The following is a 21,068-nucleotide window of genomic DNA, read 5'->3' as shown; positions in this document are numbered from 1 at the left end:
GTGTGCCACCTTAAATGTATCAGTCTAGCAACTTCTTAATTTTTCCTAATCCTACTAGCCTTCAGTATATGTAGGCAGCTGCCTCTTTATATATTATACCAAAAAGAGGTATACTATTCTCATTGGGCCGGGGCGGAGTAGTCGGGTGCAGAGGTGCCTTGAGACGTCATGGTTTTCACAGCCGGAGACTTTCGCAGTAGAGCGGGCCTGCAGAAAGAGGCTGCAGGCGGTGTCGGAGAGTCAGCTGTGGGCTTTGTCTCTGGAAGGTCGGGGGACCACGCTGGCACCTTTGGCCTACCTCAACTCGGGCTAGGGGGCACAGGTTCAGTGGTGCTTTCTGATATCGAGCATTTGGTGGCCCGGAGTCGTCACATGTCTCATGGGGTACCTGCAGGGAAGCAGCTCCGCTACTCCATGGAAGTTCCTGGGTCTTGGGTGAAGGGTTGGCAGTCCTCCCAGGCTTTTGGAGTGCAGTGACGTAATGTGGAGTGGAGTTGCAGGACAAGTTGTCTTTGGCACAAATCTTGAAGACAGCAGGCTGGCTGGCAGGGTTGGCACCCAGCCAGTTGCTGCTCCTCTGTTCTTGCGTTTGCAGTTCTTCAGGGTTCGTCATCTTCTTTCAGGTTGGCAGGATCTGATTTCCTTGTGCCGAGGGCTCCCCTAAATATTAGATTTAGGGACATTAGGAGAGTGTAGGGTAGGAGCCAATGGGCTACTTACACCTGGGGTTGCTACACCCCCTATATGACCACTTTCTGTGGGAAGTGGGTATAACCCTGTATTAGAGTTCCTAATTCTGCCATCACCAAGGTGGCAGACCCTGAATTTTCATGTCCACTTCAGGTAGCCCACCTTAGGGGGGGGACTAGCCTGAGGGTGAACACACCACTCTGACTACTAATGTTCCCGCTAGTCCAGGCGCCAAATGGGCCCTGGCCTGGGGTATTAGCATCCGCACCTCTGAGAGAAGCCAGATTTGGCATACCAAAGGCAGTGGGCTCTTTGTAGCTTCGTGCCTTGGAATGGGGGGGGCATAAAATACCTTTTGCCTCAGCAGGCTTTGCTCCTAACCGCCTGGGCCCTCAACCTATGGGTCAGAAACTCATCTGCGGTGGCAGGCAGTTCTGAACCAGTCAGCCAGCACACTAGGTGCCCTCTAGGTGCATGTATTAATACATCTATCACAGGAATCAGTGTTGGCTTATTAATAGAAGATGTTTGATACCAAGCATTTTTGGTTTCAGGTAAGCCATAATGTAGTTGGGGAACTTGTTTTTTGACCAGTGGCAAGCATATTACTTAAAATGGCTTTCCTGGTCACTGGTACTGGAAGAAATTGAACGGGTCCACACATTTAGTATAGTACACCCTGCCTTAGGGCTGTAAGGACTACTGTAGGGGTGACTTACCTATTACTATATGCAGTGTCTGCAGGAATGGCACACAGGGCTGTGTGCCATGTCAGGGTTTCACTTTTGTCTGCACCAAAACACGCAGTCTGCAATGGTTGTCTGCCTGAGTTTGGTGAGGAACATGCTGCAGCCCTTAGGAACCCTCTTTAGCCTACTTGCCCTAGGTTCCAGGGTACTACTTACTAGGGACTTACATGGGGTGCTAAATGTATTGCCAATTGAGGAATCAATTGTACTATTTAGAGAAATGGATATGGGACCTTGTTGGCAGAAACCCAGTGCACTTTGTGTCAAAAGTACATCGAATACCAGGCCAAAAGTGAGGGGTAACATGTCACAAAGAGGCACTTTCCTACAGTATATACCCCAAACCTTTTTATTAGTGGAAATAAAAAATGGGCGAATGTTATATCTTCATGGGGAACATCTTTGAGCCCTTTTACACCACCTAGTTCTGCAGAGCTTAACTTGCATTCTCCAACATATACACTTATCAAGGGTGTCACACTCATTCTGGCCCTTAATTGTCACTTCACCCCTGTGGGAGACGCGAGTCTATGGATTGAAACCCTAACCCCTTGGTTGTCCTCATATTGGGAAACTGAGGCTGCCCCAAACCCTGGTGGCTGTGTCTTTCACATTTAACCCAAATTGAAGATAAAAGCAAAGCATTTGTTCTTTTGGAGTGAACCACACCCTGCCTGTTGGTCTGTCCACATTAATGGTAAATTATTCTCTCTCTCAATGGTAATGACCAAGGACACCAGCTACCGATACTTCTAACGCAAACGCTGTGTAGGTGTACAGCCATCATAATACCAGAACTATGGGCAGCACCCACCCAGAACAAGTCTGCAGATGGTCATGTAGAAAGACTCCACACAGAGCTGGTGGGCATGTAGTGGTGTCCACTTCCTGCTTTCCTCCTTAGTAGTAAATGCTAACATGTATGGGGCACTGAAATTCCTTTCCCTTGGTCCAGTGCACCCACTGGTGTCTGGGCATTATCTATTGTGGCTTCTGATATTTTGTTCATGTGCCTTATGGTTTCAGATACTCTTGTACTGTAATTAAATACCCAGGTTTCACCTTTTGGGCACTTAATGCTCCAGGGGTAGTGAAGCTAAGCAATCACATCAAGGTTTACTATATAAGGTGGTAGTGGGTTAGAACATCAGATAAAACATAAGAATGAATAGCACAAAAGTGCAACATTCAGTCAGATCTATTACTTTGAACTGCCATAGGTATTTCATATTACGTAGGCAAAATAGAGGAGTTACAATAAAGCCAACATACAAAAAACAGAAGATATTAGCAACTCCTCAGCCAAGACACAATCCTAAACATATTTATAGCATTGCTGCACCAGGTACTATGTTCTCTAGCCCCTGGTGTCCTGTGGCCAGTGTTATCCCCTGAAGAAATAGTGTCTCTTTTGTAACCTGTGTGAGTTTTCTGCTTACTGCACTTTTGCTTCCTGATAGTAAGTTATGCTGAGTGGCAGGTCAATGCAACAAAGTATAAAGTGTACTATTGTATTTCTGCTATCTCTGCTGGTTTCCGGATGACCCTAGATGTTGAGGCAGGATAGCTCGGTGAATTTGAGCTTGTGCGACTGAGTTGCTTGCAAAATTAACACAGGCCAAAAAAACATCGCTGTCACTGAAAGAGGAGTCCCACCTAAGTCCAAGGTTATTGTATGATGGTGATGACAAGCTGATTCAAAAGCCTATACCCAGTTAGCAGGCTTATTAGGGGAAATCTGGAATGTCGGAATACTTAGCACAGTGATGGGGGCGGACCAGTTTGAACACTAACTCGTATCAGGCACTGGGGTTGTATGGAGTACAACAAACGCTGGTACCAGACCTACGACCTATATCTAGTGAAGCGGTCAGTCGTGTTCAAGTTTTCTGTTCATCAGAATACCAATGAGCTGGGTAAAGGGAAAGATGTTTGCTACCTTATGATTGAGGGGGTGGTTAGGGAGTTCACAACATGTTCTGGATGATGCAACCCTGCCATAGTTCTAGTCCTTTAATGCATCTGCAGTTCATTAACTTCTGGTCTTACAGTTGCTTGTTGTAATAGTTCTGGCAGCTGGGATACAAGGTCTTTGTGGCTCAGGAGTATCTCACTCCCTTGTAATGTCCTCCACGTGGGCACCTGCTTCTGACAGTTGAGTCCTGCCTTTTCTCCTCTTTGTGTGGGGCATGCTACACTCTTCACAACAAGCATCCCAGCAATCATTACTTTGATAGAAGTGTGAAGTATAATCTACTCCGAGTACTGTAAGAGAGAGGAAATGGCTACCAAAGCTTGAGAGATGTCCAGACTCTAGCAGACTTCTCTGTGTCCGCTGGAAGATGAGATTAATTATGAAACACTGGGCTCCACTGAGGAGTTTTTAGTTTGAAGTTGGGGTCACTGGGGGGGGGAGTCAATTGTTGAATAATAGCACAGTAAGCACTCTTCCAGTCATGACTGTGTACATCTCCTGGTCATTCTTTGGAGGGCAAAGGAAGAGCTGTTTCAAACGGGTTAAGGAATTTTATAGATTGTAAACAAACCTACTTAGCCACCATCCTCATGTTGCTAGTCAACACCTAACCGTTTGGAATTCAGTTGGGGTACTCCAGGTACATTGAAGGCCTGTCTGTCTTAATTACTCATTCTGAAATTGACTAAATGTGGCTCGTTTGAACATGTGGCTACGTATACCCATGAAAACCTGAACAAAGAAGCAAGTTGTTTTGGCCTTGAAATGAACTTGAGGCATGAAAAAGGTAGCTATTGGGTTTGGGTAGGTTTTATGCATGTCTGTACCTCCAAAGTAGGATACGTAATGGCCACCTCAAAACAATAACCCATTCAACATGTTGATTTGGAGAACACAAGCCTGAATTCATAGAAACCACTTGCTGCTTTGACATGTGGAAGATGGGAATTTGCACCACCATGCACGAGGAGGAGGAGGAGCTGCTGACCACTGGACTGATAATCTTCGTAGAGGATGGCTCAGAGCACTGCATTACACAGAAGCCATGAAATCCTATCAGCATATCTCGCCTGTAAGAAGAAACAAAAGCTAATGAATGTGTTCTTCTGTAACGAAACTGGTGCTCATGTAAAGCGCTCTTATACACGATATCTTCGGTCTAATTTGCGCTATATAAAACTCCCCAAAAAAAGACTACAGTGACACATTGCCTGGGCCATGAAGGGACAGAGAAGCTATCCTGCGACTTCACTGGTGAGATTTTACTGCCCTACTAATCACCTTACTCTTGAAATTTACATATATGACATATATGACTTAGAGCGATCTGGGGACTCGAAACCTTCACACGGCTAATATGGAGTTTGGTCTCATTAGCTGGAGCTAGTCACCATGCTGCAGAACAGTTTGAACTATCCCATTAACCATGATTGTTCTTGAGATATTGTCCTTTTAATATATGTTAGGTCCCTTACAGTTCATCTCTAGTACCCTGACTGCCACTTTCACTGCACTGTATGACACAACCAGAAGTTTCTGAATTATGTGCTTCAAATGTTTTTGGGCACTGTGGAGCAGTGCTTACCCACTACTGCATTTGCCTGTTAGTTTCTTAATGGCAACTTAGATACCATAAGTATAGTTTTATGATCTTTATTCTAGGCGTGGGGTGATCCCCATTTGAAGTAGGGGTATTAACGTAATGCTCTGTTAGAGAGTCCACATTCAGTCACTATTATTTTACCTTGGGGTTACATCTTTTTTTAATCAATATTGGTCTCTAGGATGATATGGAGTCCTTTTCCTTGTTTACAGATCTGCCTGCAAAGAAGAAAGCGCTACTGTCTGTAAACAATCAGGAAGTCCTGCATTGCTCATGGATTAGTCTGTTCTCTTTATACTGAGGGCCTAGGTGTAATCACCTCCTTCCACTCCAGTATCTCTTTCTGTTAAGTTATGGGAATCTGCGCTCTTCTCTGTTTTTTTTAGATTTGAGCATATTCTGACGGATCCTGCCCAAACCCCCATTTAAAAAAGTTACTCCTTTCTTTCTCCAGTGGACTGTTGCTCATCTTCAGTATTCTCTGGAAGGGAGATCAAGTTCTTCCTAACACGGTTCTTTAAGAATTACCTGGTGTTCAGTTCGGAGCTGTGTATGTGGGCACTGACCGAGCGAATGCCCGAGCAGCAGGAGCTGAGTTGAGGGGGTGCAAGAAAACACACTGCGGTGGTATTCATTATTAGATGTAGGGCTACTTGGTTATGATACAGCTTCTAAATGGGCAAGGTAGGACTGCCAGCCAGGACTGAATATTATGATATTGACAATAGTAGACGATTAGACTCTTGATGTTGTGTCAATATGTTCGAGGCATGTGGGCTGCTAAATTCATATCTAGTGCATAGATCGCCGCCTAGTGTTGGGTCCGGATGATTGCACATTGTTGTCCTGGAAGAGTCTTCGAAGTATCACGAGATAGGTGGCTCCTCCCCTGGACTACAGTGCGCATGGGCATCGACTCCATCCCCAGATTGTTTTTTTCCGCCATTGGGTTCGGATGTGGTTCTCGACGTCTCCGTGTCGGAACCGATACACTTTGTTCTTAAGGCCAAAAGGCCTTCGTTACAAGCGTCGGTATTGTTTGCGCACGGTCTCGAGCGTCGTCCGACTCTCGGAGCCGGAAATCTACGGAGTCAAGTAACTCTTCAGACATCGAGGCCCTCTCGTCGCAGCAAGACCCGACAACCTTAACATGGAGTGGAGCCCATTTAAGTTCTGCCCCATCTGTGGATCCAAATATCCACACATCGATGTGCATCCGGTCTGTAATAAATGCCTGTCACCGGACCACAACGAAGACGACTGCATGGCCTGCTCTAAATTCAGGTCAAAAAAGACGCTCAAGCATCGGCGCGCGGCGCGCCTCGAGGCCCAGCGAGCGACGCCGGCACCCGATGACATATTCGACGACCCCGCGTTGGAAGGCGGTAGCCATCATCTCCAAATTTCGCCTCCGTCGACGGAGGTCCAGTCCGATCCAGAGGAACACGTCCATGGACAGGGACAGGACACTGAATACGTCGAGGAGGTAGGGGACGACGAAGAAGTTTATGGGGCCGCGGAAGATAGCTCAGAGGAAGAGCTATGCCCCGAAGTCTATCTAATTCAGGCTCAGGTCACGGGATCGCCACTCGGCCTTACCCACGACCCCGCACCGCTATCCCCGGCCCCGCCTTCTCGCTCGGCCACGGACACTCAAGCGGAGCCGCCATTGCACGTATCGAAACCGAAACCGAACCCTTCGGTTTCTACGGCACCTAAGATGGCCGACGTCCAGCCGAAATCGAAACCGAAACTCACGGATTCGACACCACCTAAGATGGCCGACGTCCAGGCAAAATCGAAACCGAAACTAACGGAATCGACAACACCTAAAATGGCCGACGTGCAACAAAAAATATCAAAGCCTGCTCCTTCATCGACTCCATCCACCTCCGGACCACAGAAGTCGAAGAAGGCTGTCGAGCCGACAGCGCCGCAGAAGGTGCACAAGGACTCGTCCTCCAAGAAGGCCGTCCGTCAAGAGTCGGCCTCTGTTGCTCCGGCACAAACGTCGAAGTCTGTTCCCACGCCTTCGGACGCTCCTACGGCGCGGTCGACTAAACGCCCAGTCGAACAAAAATCGACTGCAAGCCACGAGCCGAAGACCACAGGCACTGCGCATCGGCACGAAGCTGTCGGATCTGCAGCATCTGCGTCGGCGCCAAAGCCTGCCGTGGCTGAAGATTCGTCGACGCACATACCGTCGACACCGAGGGACTCCAACGCCACCGGACACCAGCCGTCGGCTACAACACCCTCCGCCTCCTTCACTAAACAAGTCACCGACTCCCTCAAAAGGATTCGGGAAAAGACTTTGTCAGCGCCGGCTCCCACGCCATCGGCTCCGAAACCGGTTGACACTCCTCAGAAGTCATCAGCCAAGCTTCTTTACACTCTTCCACCAAAGGTGGCACCAAAGGCATTTGCACCTAAAACGGTGCCAAAGACTTCGGCTCCTTCAGCGCTTCAGGCCTCAGAAGACCAATCTGAGCATTACATCGATGCCCAAACAGGGAAACTGACCCTTTACAAAAGGAAGATCACTTCCCAACCACTGGAATCCTATGTTATTCCACTGAAGAAAAAAAGGACTGCACAGGACATTCCTGTCCTTATTGAGCCTCTTCTACCACCACCAAGGAGGAGTCCATCACCTTCCCCAAACCAATCAGGGGGAGAGGATGATGATGAAGACGACCAATACAATTTCCCAGTGGACAATGACCCTGATGTTCAGCAGGACACATATGACGACACTGGGGACCAAGGTGGACAGCAGGTGGTACATGATCCACAAGTTTTTGGGGCACGCACATCTCCAACAGAGGATTTTGCAGCATTTAATGCTTTAATCGAACGGGCAGCAGCGAATCATGATGTGGACATGCATGCTGACCCGGTAGAGGAAGATTTTTTGTTTAACACTTTCTCTGTCTCAGAAAGGACGGTTAAAATTCTTCCTATGCTCAAAGGTGTCCTTAAACATGCCCCAGAGATCTTTAAAGAACCTACCAGGGCACGAGTGGTCAACCCACGTATCGAGAAGAAATACAGGCCAGCTCCTGGAGATCCTGCATATATTCGAGGACAGTTGCCTCTAGACTCGTTGGTGGCCGCCAATGCCCGCAAGAGGGCAAACTCCCAAACTACGGGTGAAGCTCCTCCCCCAGAGAAGGAGTCGAAAGTGCTTGAGGCATCCGGCAAGAGGGTGGCTGCGCAGGCTGCCAATGTATGGCGTATAGCGAACACACAGGCACTATTGGCGCGTTACGATAGGGCGCATTACGACACCCTAGAACAGCTCCTTCAACATCTACCTGATGAGTATAAGGAAGCAGCCGAAATGCTCATACAAGAGGGAAAGCTTATATCGAACGCTGCAATAAAGTGTGCACTTGATGTGGCAGACACAGCGGCTAGGGGAATTAACACTAGCGTCATGCTGAGACGACAAGCATGGCTTCGTATATCTGGATTTAAGCCTGACATCCAAACTACAATCCTCAACCAGCCCGTCAATCCTGACAGACTGTTTGGCCCAGATGTTGACACCACACTTGAAAAGATTAAAAAGGACAACGAGACTGCTAAGTCCATGGGGGCACTTCAGTCACAACAATTCAGGGGAAACACTTTTCGTCGCTCAGGAGCGCGTGGTGTTACCAGAGGACACTTGGGTCAACAATCACAATTTACAAAGGGTGGTGCACAAACCTCCTACCCCAAGCAGGGTAGAGGGGGATACAGAGGTAATAGTGCCAAGGGCAGAGGCAAAGGGAACAACAACTCCCGTTCCTCTGCCGCAAATAAACAGTGACTCTCTGTCACTGCCCCCCGACCATCCAACACCTGTCGGGGGGAGACTCCAGCAGTTCCTGCCAGTCTGGACATCCATCACCACAGACAGGTGGGTGAGAAAACTTATCCAATACGGTTATTGTTTGGAGTTAACATCCACTCCTCCCAACATTCCCCCAAGACACCGTCCTATGTCGGCAGAGCACTTGCACTTATTGCAGCAAGAGGTCTTGGTAATGCTGCAAAAAGGCGCAATAGAGCTTGTACCAATGGAGGAGGAAGGCACAGGGGTCTATTCCCTGTACTTCCTCATCCCAAAAAAGGACGGATCCCTCAGACCCGTTCTGGATCTACGCCCCCTCAACATGTATATACTGTCAGAACACTTTCACATGCTGACACTGCAACAAATTCTTCCCCTGCTAAACCAAGGGGACTTCCTAGCAACCTTAGACCTCAAGGATGCTTATTTCCACATCCCACTCCACCCATCCCACAGAAAGTACCTCAGGTTCACCATTCAGAACAGGCACTATCAGTTCAAAGTCCTACCCTTCGGGGTGACTACTGCCCCCAGAGTGTTTACGAAGTGTCTGGCGACAGTAGCGGCGCACCTCAGAAGGCAGAACATACATGTCTACCCGTACCTAGACGACTGGCTTGTTCATGCATTCAAATCATGTCCCACACTATTCAACTCCTTCACAGTCTGGGATTCTCGCTAAACTACCCGAAGTCGCACCTTCAACCAGCCCATATGCGGCAGTATCTAGGCGCGACAATAAACACCCTGACTGCTATGGCTCAGCCGAACCCAGCCAGGATCAACAGCATTCAGTCACTGATCCAAAGGTTCAGACCGCAACACTCCCTACCAGCGAGAGTGTTCATGCAGTTGATAGGCATGATGGCCTCCTGCATTTTCATAGTCCCGCACGCGAGGTTGCACATGCGTCCTCTCCAAGAATGCTTGGAAATCAGTGGACACAGGCTCGGGGACGACTGACGGACCTAGTGTTGGTGACCGGTCGGGCATACAACTCTCTGCATTGGTGGAAACCACACAACCTTTGCAAGGGACGACCGTTCCAAGAGCCTGTGCCACAGATTATCCTGACGACGGACGCATCTCTCCAAGGATGGGGAGCTCATGTGCTCCACTACACTGTGCAGGGACTGTGGTCCACTCAACAACAGAAGTTGCACATCAACTACCTGGAATTGATGGCAATCTTCATGGCGATAAAGTCCTTCAAGGTACATTTGTGCAACAAAGTCGTGTTGATCCGGACGGACAACATGACAGCCATGTACTACATCCAAAAGCAAGGAGGTACTCACTCACCACAGCTGTCTCATCTGGCTCAGAGCATGTGGAAGTGGGCCATTCAGAGGAACATTTTCCTCATGGCAGAACACCTCCCCGGCAAGGACAATCAGATGGCGGATCTGCTCAGCAGGTACAGCCATCAAATGCACGAGTGGGAGATACATCCATCAGTGCTCCACCCGTACTTCCAGCAGTGGGGTCATCCAGAGATAGACCTGTTTGCCACAAGGGAAAACGCAAAATGCCAAAGCTTTGCCGCCAGGTTTTCTCATCCGCAATCGCAGGGAAATGCGATATGGATGAACTGGTCAGGCAAATTTGCGTACGCTTTTCCCCCAGCGCCTCTCATTCCGCTGGTGGCAAGAAAGCTAAAGCAACACTCGATGACTCTCATCCTAGTTGCTCCAACATGGGTACGCCAACCATGGTACACCACGTTTCTAGAACTTTCTGTGGTACCGCATCAAAGGCTGCATCTCACACCCAGCCTCTTGACGCAGAGCCATGGCGACATTCAGCATCCAGATCCGCAACAGCTCAATCTGGCGATCTGGCTCCTGAGGTCTTAGAATTTGGCTACCTCAACCTGCCTCCTGAATGCATGGACATCATCCGGGAGGCAAGGAAGCCCACGACCAGAGCTTGCTATGCTGCAAAATGGAAGCGGTTTGTCATTTACTGTACAGACAACAATATCAACCCGCTAGATGCATCCATTCCTAACATCATCTGCTATTTGTTACATCTTTACAAATGCAATCTGGCGTACGCTTCCATTCGGATACATTTATCCGCCATAGCGGCTTACCTCCAGAATAGGCAGCACCTCTCTGTTTTCAGGGTGCCTGCCATTAAAGCCTTCCTAGAGGGGCTGAAACGAGTCATCCCTCCTAGAACTCCACCAGCTCCTGTGTGGAACCTCAATGTGGTCCTCACTAGGCTGATGGGCCCACCTTTCGAGCCACTGCACTCCTGCGAACTTCAGTTTCTAACGTGGAAAGTGGCTTTTCTCATTGCTATCACGTCGCTCAGACGTGTTAGTGAGCTGCAAGCGCTCACAATCCAAGAGCCATTCATCCAAATACACTCTAACAGGGTAGTGCTCCGCACTAACCCCAAATTCCTTCCAAAGGTGGTGTCACAGTTTCATATCAACCAAACTATTGACCTGCCTGCATTTTTCCAAAACCCGCAAACGGTAGCAGAAAGAATGCTTCATACATTAGACGTTCGGAGGGCGCTAATGTACTACATTGACAGAACACAACCCTTTAGGAAGACACAACAACTTTTTGTTGCCTTCTCAGCACAACACAAAGGCAACCCCATTTCCAAAGCAGGAATAGCCAGATGGATTGTTAAATGCATTCAAATCTGTTATCAAAAGGCTAAACGCACTTTAACAATACCCCCAAGGGCGCACTCCACACGCAAATTGGGGGCCTCCATGGCTTTCCTGGGGAACATTCCTTTAGAAGACATTTGTAAAGCAGCCACATGGTCTACACCACACACATTTACCAAGCATTATTGCGTAGATGTGCTTTCCAAACAGCAAGCAGCTGTAGGACAGGCTGTTCTCAAGACACTTTTTCAAGCTTCTGCAGCTGGCACGGGCAACCACCCTTAATGGAGGGACTGCTGTGTATTCTATGCACTAGATATGAATTTAGCAGCCCACATGCCTCGAACTGAATATGCTACTTACCAGTATGCATCTGTTCTTGGCATGTAGGGCTGCTAACATTCATATCGCCCGCCCTCCTCCCCTGTGCCCGTAGCGGCTGCAGACACTCTCTTGCATTCATCATTAGCATGGACATCCTGTACACTGTTTCACTCCATCTCTGCCACAATGGCTAAAAACAATCTGGGGATGGAGTCGATGCCCATGCGCACTGTAGTCCAGGGGAGGAGCCACCTATCTCGTGATACTTCGAAGACTCTTCCAGGACAACAATGTGCAATCATCCGGACCCAACACTAGGCGGCGATCTATGCACTAGATATGAATGTTAGCAGCCCTACATGGCAAGAACAGATTCATACTGGTAAGTAGCATATTCATTTATCCATGATCCTTCAGGGTTTCAAGGAGTTTAAAGGGGTCTACCTAAAACTAAAGTAATCATGGATTTTGAAAAGGCAGTCTTATGCCTGTCAGAGAATCTAAGAGGATGCTGCCATTAGCCCTTTATCAGTTCTAAGGTACTAGTGCACACAGTCTTCCCCAGTCTTTCTTTCAGTTCGGCCACTTGAGGCATAGGTTAGGCGTTTAAGTTTGAGTTATTATCTACTTCGTAAACATCTGTACGCAATCAAAGACACTTGTCTAAGTTTTGGAACAAAAAAAATGGTAGGGGTACAATCCAATTGTAAAGGTTTGATGATATTAATTTTGAGCATTATCTCTATTTCCATTTTGACTGCTTAATGTTATGCTTCGGGTTTATAGTAGGGTTTTAACTGCACCTTATTTTGCTCTGGATGGTGGTTCAATGCTGTATTCAGTTATCCTGTTTTGTCCTGGCAGGGTAGAGTATGCACCTCCAACTCTGAATACTTAGCTGCAATTTCTTTTCTTGTGGACTAGTCCCAGACCACTCACCTATTATGCAAAAGCAGGGGAAACAATTCTTCATTTACAAAGGTGCTCTGATTCAATATTCCTGTGAGGCTGGTACTTTCAGAGCCTTTTAGGTTTTCTTCCAAACAACCTTATTTAAAAAATGTAACAAGCTCTCATAGGTTGTCGCCAATTCACATCTCGTTCAATACAATACAACAACAGATATATCAGCAATACATTGTAGATTGTTTTCACACAGGGGCACAGGCCCAGTGATTTCCCAGGGCAAAAAGATTACAGAGTCTGATCTCACTCATTGTTCTTTCAACCAACATCATCGCTGACCCTGGGTAGAGTCTCCTCGAATATCTGGGAGGTAGCAGCTGCCAAAAAGGGTTAATAAATTATCGCCGCCTTGCACACCAAGTCCAGTAGCCTGGGTGCACTTGTGTCCCTTTTAACGACCGTGTGGAAGGGAGTCCATATCCTGTTGTAGATCAGGAGTGTGTCCCTAATCGTTGTAGTAAGCTTCTCCACTGCATGGAACATCCACCTCTTCAACGACCATAACTCGGTGGTCAGCAGAGATGGGCCCTTCCAGCCATAGGCAACCACTAATTGAGCCGCCAAGAGTAGGTGAGTCAGTAGTTTGTTAGTGGGGGAGGAGAGAGGACACCGTCCCTCGTCGTCCATCAAACCCAAGACGACAGTCTGAGCTGTATTCTGTACTGTGACATTATGCTCTTGATAGTCTCTAGTACCTAGGATCAGAACGCCAAGATCCAGGGGCAGTCCCACTACGTGTATCAAGGTTCCCCTCTACCCACATCCCTTCCAACAATCATCTGAGCTGGCTTTGATCACCTTGAGGCGGACCTGGGTCATGTACCACCTGAGCATTACCTTAAACAACTCTTCGAAATTTTTAAGCACCTTTATCTGATTCTGGGCAACTTGATACATCAGTTTCCCTATGCCATCTGTCACTTTTTAAGGCCCATGCAATCAGGTCAATAGTTGGGGGTAATAAAGCCAGGACTCGATTGCCTATTTATAGGACACGCAGCCTGGTCCCTTTATTTATAATATGTTTTTGAGCTTGTTTTGAAGAACGGAGTTTGTCCACTACTATTGTCCTGACTTCTTATTTAAGGCTAAAGCATATTCCATGAGAGACATGGTGGTGTGTTCTTATATCCAGCCATACAGTGTGATTTTCTTAGAGTGAGCAAGTTGAGACTTAGTAGTCTAGATACTTTTTGAAATAGTTGATTGCTTCTGCAAATATAAGAGGGCATATTGATTTGTTTTCTCTGCCACTTGATGACACGCGGCCCCCATGATGTGGCTGTGGTCTCACTGAAGTACTACTTTTCGAAAACCGTGTGGAACCAACATATGTTTCTGAGGAGAACACTGCGCACATGGTACAACTCCATATGCCAGTCCTTGTTCCTGCTGAAAATGTCTGTGTTCCTGTGATGTGCAATTAAACAAATGTAAATCTGTTCTAAGTAAACCTTCCTGCCGGGAAGTACCTATTAAAATTATATGTGATGGTTAAAATTTCTTCCAATATTTATTTTTATTCTGATAAAAAAAAGTGGGGTATATAACCCTTACAACAGACAAAGAACTCCACAAAATCATAATCTAAGTATTCAACAATACAGCTTGGTGAAACTGAGTACAAAGTCCAAACATCCAACACTTTTTAACTTCTAATTTGAAACCTGTTATACAAATTGGTACGGCATTCGAATAGGGTAGAGGTAAAGACTATATGAATAGAAGAGGATGGAGGACGAAGAAACATGGAATGTCTCAAGAGGGACGTGTGAAAAAGGTTAGTAGCCCCTTAAAAGTTCTGCTTTTCACAGGTACACATGCAAGATGGGAAAAAAGAGAGACGCCCCCAGTCTCGTTGTATGCGCAAACTATGGCCTGGGAAGTATCAGGGGTTAGACAATTCAAAAGGCTCAGTGGCTTAACACATTCACATGGCTTTTCTCTTCTGTAAGCAACACCTCTTACAAAAGGGTTCCAGATAGTTTCAAAGAAGCAAGTTTTATCCAACAAGTAGGTAACTTTTTGTAAACATATGGCTGCCATACTTAGTCGGCAACATGTTTTTTAATGTTTGCGGTACATGCTTTCAATAAAACTAAAAAATGCATTTAATCAACATAGCAGCTTGTCAAGGCCGCCCTCCTGTCTTTGACAGTACTTGTTTTTCTTTCTGCCAGCATTGCTTATTTGCTGGGATACATATGAAAAGTTTAGAAAGAGAATAGATGTTCAAGCTGTAGAACCCCAGAGACTTCCAGTTGCAGGGCAAAGAGTAACACTGGCCATACGACTCAGTCTTATTTCATTATAGCACCTTACAGCACAAATGCTATTATTGTGCATAGAATCCTAATTTGTGTCCCGAAGGTGCCAAGATATCTACTTCTTTATGTTATCATTATTTTAACTGCAATATTTATGATGGCACATTCTGTAAGCAATATCTCTGACTGTATATTGAGTTTATTGCATGTTACTATAGTATCATGGTGTATGAGATGGTAACCCACTACTACTTTTTGGAGTTGACTTTTATTGCTCACTTCCACCCCTCATGTTGAGTCAAGTACAACAAGGGAGTAACATAGCTATCTAGTTGAAGTGCAGCAGTGCTTGTGTCCCTTTGATACCACTGCCAAATGACAAACTGATTCTGCCCATTAACCAATGACAGCCCTAATACCCAACGAAAAGGCCTTGCAGCCTGTGCTGAAAAATATTCTGTAGCCACTAGTATACTTCACAACTTGTTTTTAGTTCATACCAAAGTTTTTCATCACCAGTGTTTTCTGACTGTGAGTAGTTTTTGAGCACCAGGGTTCTTCCAATAGTGTTTTGCTACTGTACTAATCCGTACTCACCAGTGCCTGTACCCTGCAATACTCTCCCCTTATTCCATTCCATTCCATTATATTCACTGAATTGTACTTCTACCAGTGTGCTTCATCCACTGATATTTTGTATCCACTAATGTCCTACACTCAGAGATATTGTGTACCTTCCATTATTCTGCACCAAAGTTATTTGTCCTTCAGTTTTCTTTTCCACTTTGTCCTTGGACACAGCCTTCAACTTGCTCGGACTGCTTGACCTAATGCTGTCTCCATTCCATTTCACAGGTCACGGAATATCTAGCGCCATTGAGAAAGCAGAATCCAGTCTTGGTATACCAAGCCCAAGTGAGATCTCTGTGGAGGACCAAATCCAGCATATAGAAGGTTAAGCACTTGACCATAGAAATGAGACTGCAGTTACCTATGACACAAAAAGGCTTTGGGAGAGGTGTGGGTGTGGGGCTCGAAAAGGGAGGGGCTTGCGAGCCATGGAGGGATGGAAAAGGTAGTGAGAAATGCAAGCTGAGGCAGATCGAGAATACCAGAAGATGTAAGCTTGAGAGAGAGCTATTAGTCAAAGAATAAGTTAGTTGTGGTGAGCCAGGGCGATAAATGTAAGCCAATGTTGCAAGATGTGGGTCAGGAAGGAAGGATGCCTGAACTTTGAGAACAAATATGAGCCACGGTGGAAGATGTGAGCCAGGTTAGAAGGTTGATCTGGAAGAGATGCAGATGTAAGCAGGTGAGAAATATAAGCCATAGAATGTGATATCAGTAGTGAGCTACCTAGGCAGATATGAGCCACAAATGTAAGCAAGCATCCAAGGGAAAGAGCTGTGAGCCAAGGGGAGGGCTGGAAATTCTGGAGCAATGGGGTATATGTGCTTTGGAGGAAGATGTTTTAAACCAGTCAGATACAGAGATGGGGCCCAAGCTAGGTGAAATAAGCCAGAACGAGTTGCAACGTGGCTGGAAAGGCAGATGTGAATCAGAAAAAAAGGCTGCGTGAGCCCAAGAGGAAAGTCCGAGCCAGACATAAAGGGAGATGTAAGCCAGGTTGATGTCTAAGCATGCAGAACAGGGAGAGGATGTGAGCTGAGGCGAGCTGTGCCCAAAGAGAATGAGGAGGAAATAAATAAAGAATGCAGCAGCAGGTAGGCAGATGTGAGCCTGGGAATTTGATCAGATTCAGGCAGAGAGTGAGCTGTGGACTGGTGATTGAACGAGGCATGAAGTGTAATGTGAGCCAGGCCTGGATGTATGAATTTGGCGGTTCATTGTGAGCAATACAAGAGCAGTGTTCAACATGTGGATCCTGGGAGAGGTGAGCAGTGGATGGAAGGGTATATAGCTTGAGGAGAAAGATGATAAGCTGAAGTCGTCGCAAGTAAGGGAGAGAGAATTTGAGAGTTGACCATGGATTGGGCAGGGGCAGGTGGTTGAGAGAATGATGTGTGATCTGGACTTCGAGGAAGATTTGAGGCAAGAAGACTGGGAGATGGAGTCGGGGGATGAAGATTCATGCCAGGTAGGGAGATGACAATTAGGGAAGGAACTCTGAAGCAGACAGCAGCAGTAAGGGAGGTATTTGTATGCCAGGATGGGTGATGTTAGCTGGTGAGGATTAAATGTAGGAAGCCGCCAGGCAAAGAGCTGGAATCTGTAGACACACAAGGCATCAGCAATTGATCCAGACTGAGAGCTGAAGATGATGATGTTGATCATGACACATGTACAGTGCATAGTGCATGATGCTTCTCGAGGTGCTGCCATTCTTATTACTGAGTAAAGAAAATTGATTAAAGGATTCTGAGAACACAGCATTTTCAACAGCGATCTTAGCTTTGTTTGAAAGGGCTTCAACTGAGGCTATTAATAAACTGCTCTGTTTAGAAAAGCTCTTGACTCTTACAAAAAACAGTTGTTCAGGGAGATGGACTAAACAACCTTTATTAGAGGACCTCTTTGGGAGGAGGAAAACACTTTTGTTATCTCGTCTTCTATAGCGCACAGTTGCCCCAGCAAAGGGGCTTCCCGGCGCTTTGACTGGCAGAAGGAATTCACATACAGAACAGAAGAAAAACCAGAGAGAAGTAGCAGGGGGGCAGTATATTAGGGTCCAGGGGGGAAAAGATAGGTTTTAATAGCCCTCCTGAACGTAAGCAAATCATCTAGGGCGCGAATGTGAGCTGGTAATGAGTTCCAAAGCCTAGCCGCTAGATAGCGGAAGGAACGCCCTCCCGCTCTGCAGCGTTTGAACCGTGGAACTGTAGGCAGATTTTGACCCAATGACCTCAAAGAACGAGAGGGGACATAGGGGGTGAGAAGATGCTCTAGGATCTGGGGAGAGGACAGTTTAAGAATCTTGAAGGAAAGACATAGAGTCTTAAACTCAATCCTTTGAGCCATGGGCAGCCAATGGATTTTCCGGATGGTTTCCTTCGCAGAACAGAACCTAGGTAGGCCTACCAGGACTCTGGCCGCCGCATTCTGTAGGCGCTGCATCCGGATAACTTCTGCCTGATTGGCCCCCAACAGGAGCGAACTCGCGTAATCAAGCCGCGAGAGTATGGTGGCCTGGATTATCAACTGTCTAGTGGGGGCGTCAAAGAATTTCAGGATTAGCCTAAGCCCACGCAAAATACCAAAGCATGTAGCAGCCACTTTTTTTGTGTGTCCGCAGAAACTGAGGGCGGGGTTTAATCAGACACCCAAGTATTTAACCTCTGGTACCGGGATGGGAGCTGGACCCAGCTCTGGAGGCCACCACTGAACGCCCCAGAGGTTACTATGCTTACCAACAATAAGGACCTCCGTTTTCTTGGCATTGAGCTGTAAACTTTTAGCGGTCATCCAGCCAGCCACTGCTGTCAAACCCTCCCTGAACCTAGGGGCCTCAGAGTCGGAGTCCCCACTGAGTGCAACCGCCAGCTGCGTATCGTCAGCATACGAAACCATAGTCAGGCCCCACTGCTTGGCGACCGCAGCCAGTGGCTGCACATACAGATTGAACAACGTGGGGATAAGTGCCGACCCCTGAGGCACTCCCTGCTCGATGGAATAGGGTTTAGACTCAAATGGAGTTGTAGCGACCCGAAATGAGCGACCTGCTAGAAATGACCGAAACCACTCAAGTGCTAAATCAGAGACACCTGCCTCTCCCAGACGCTGCAGCAATATCGCGTGTGAGACCGTGTCAAACGCGGCACTGAGGTCGAGTAACACCAGTGCCGCAGTTTGACCAGAGTTTCCACTTAGTTGGTACTGTCCCTGAAGAGAACGAAAGATTGATGAGTTGGCGCACGGGGGGAAGACAAAGTGCAGCAGACTCTCTGAACTGCGCAGGTCTAAGCGGGTCGGCAGGAGACCCGGATTTTACTTTGGCCACCAGCCTATCAAACTCTACCTCTGAAATTCCAGGAAATGTGGATAGAACCACATTAGTAGTAGAGTTAGGCTTTTGGTCCTCACTCTGAGCCTCTGGTCCTCACTCTGAGGGATGGTACTAGGGAAGGAGCGATAGATAGTATGCACCTTTTCCAGAAAAAAGGCAGCAAGCTCTTCACAGTGGGACACTGAGCATATCTCAGCTGCTGGGGCTCTTTTAGCAGTCAGGTCTTTGAGAACTTTAAAGATCAGCTTCGTGGGATTAGGACTGCGTTTGAACTCTTGGGAGTAGTAGGCCGCACAAGCCCTACATAGGGCTCTATGGTAAATTTTGGTTTTAGCTAGGTACTGCGTTTTTTTCTCTGCATCATAGGTTTTACGCCAGTCTCTTTCCGCTTGTTTGCCTGATTTTTTCAGGAGCAATAAGGCGCTGTCATACCATGGACTGGGTTCTAAAGAGCGACATTTACTCCACGTAGCAGGGATCAGGGAATCAAGTGCCCGAGAGACCCATTCACAAAAGAGATCATAGCCAGACTCAACATCGTTCAAAAGGGCCAGGCGGGTGTTCACTGAGCACCCAATGAAAATCCTCAAGCTTTAGTTTCTGCGGGCTAAATGAGGTAGAGTTGAAGACTATGTTTTGCAACAAAAAGAGCCATTAGAATTTAATACAACCATTCTGCGCCACTTGTAGAATGTAGATCAGTAATGAGGTATTTCTTTCCTGTGTACAAGGAATTAGAAAAATATAATCTGGATCTCACCAGGCCCAATACTAAGGGTTTTGTATACAATAGGAAAGAGATTGAAGACTTTACTCCTTTGACATGGATAAAAAAAATTGCTTTTGGAGATCTAGCCAAATTTGGCACTTACCTAAAGAGCTTCACCCATTGGAAAGCCCATATTCTTCATATTCTTTACCAGAGTCATAGGTTGGTCAAAGAAGCATTGTACTGACCAGTGTAATAACTGTTTATTTTTTTACAGAGTTTTATATAGCGTGAACTTGACCCGAATCGGGCATCAGAGCGCTTTACATAGCACCAGTTACTTTACATGAGGTCACATTCATATTTGTTAGGCACGGGAGATTAAGTGATTTGCCCAGAATCACAGGATGTTGAGAATCATTGCAGAGACTCAAACCCAGTTCCCCAGATTCGAGGTTGACTGCCCTAGCTATTAGGCCAACTCCTCTCCCCAAGCTATAGACCATTTTCATTAATCGTCCCCATTGCACCGGGCAACAGCACATCAGTATTTCTACCGGGGGCGTGGCTTGGACGCCGATGTAGGCGGCAGCGGTTCCTGGAGCTCCTCCACGGCCGCCCTTCCCCCGACGACGTCCTGGAAATATTCACGGCTCCTCGGGCACAGAACTTGAGCCGCAGCACCCTGTGCCCCTTCTGTGCTGGAGGACGAATGTGTTTGGTCCTCAAACAAGCAGAAACGGACGACTTTGCTGCCCCCGAGATGACGAGCCCGGAGGCTCCCAAAATGGCGGCGGCGGTCCCGCGACCTACTGCCTGACCGGGCCCCTCCTCCGATGGCTGCTGGGACCCTGGACACTGGGATCGCGGAGCGGAGCGGGAGGTGAGGGGGCCCTGACGCGGTGCACGCACCGTTCATACAGGCTGATGGTGCAGCGATACGAGGTAGCAAGCTACGGTAGAATGTCCCTGCCTGACCCTAAGATGGCGGCGCCCGCGTGATCCCGGGGTGGTGCTGGAGAGCCTGCTGCTTGCGGTCCCTGGACCCCCAGAGGGCAGCGTTGCCGCGCCGGAGCTGGTGGTGCATGATCTGACGGCGTTGCGGGCTTTTCCTGGACCCCCCAAGTGGTGCGAGGGCCCAGAACTCTTGCCACATCCTTGACCTGCACCGGGGGCCGCGATACTGGCGGGGGACATTGCGCACCTGAAGAGAAGGGGCCTAAGAGCGGATAGTGTTGCTCCCTGCGGCGGAACGTGGCCTCTGCTACCTGGGGGTCGCCCACACCCCTTGCTGGCCCCTGCAATCGACCGATTCGCATTTGCCCGGGATTGCTGCCTGAGGATTCTT

General features: G+C 47.5%; 1 protein-coding gene across 5 annotated transcripts in view; it reads left to right on the top strand.

The window, feature by feature from the left end:
* Positions 1-21,068, top strand: part of FAM114A2 (family with sequence similarity 114 member A2) — a 284,184-nt gene that overhangs the window by 126,008 nt on the left and 137,108 nt on the right. For all 5 annotated transcript variants that reach the window (XM_078653652.1, XM_078653650.1, XM_078653655.1 and 2 more), the window contains one exon: positions 15,903-16,001. In XM_078653652.1, the coding sequence (XP_078509778.1) occupies positions 15,903-16,001 (99 nt within the window). The remainder of the gene's footprint in view (positions 1-15,902; positions 16,002-21,068) is intronic.

The sequence above is a fragment of the Lissotriton helveticus genome, chromosome 7, assembly GCF_964261635.1.
Source record: "Lissotriton helveticus chromosome 7, aLisHel1.1, whole genome shotgun sequence".
Classification (NCBI taxonomy): domain Eukaryota; kingdom Metazoa; phylum Chordata; class Amphibia; order Caudata; family Salamandridae; genus Lissotriton; species Lissotriton helveticus.
The sequence above is the reverse complement of the archived record's forward strand: the minus strand, read 5'-3'. Positions and strand labels throughout refer to the sequence as shown.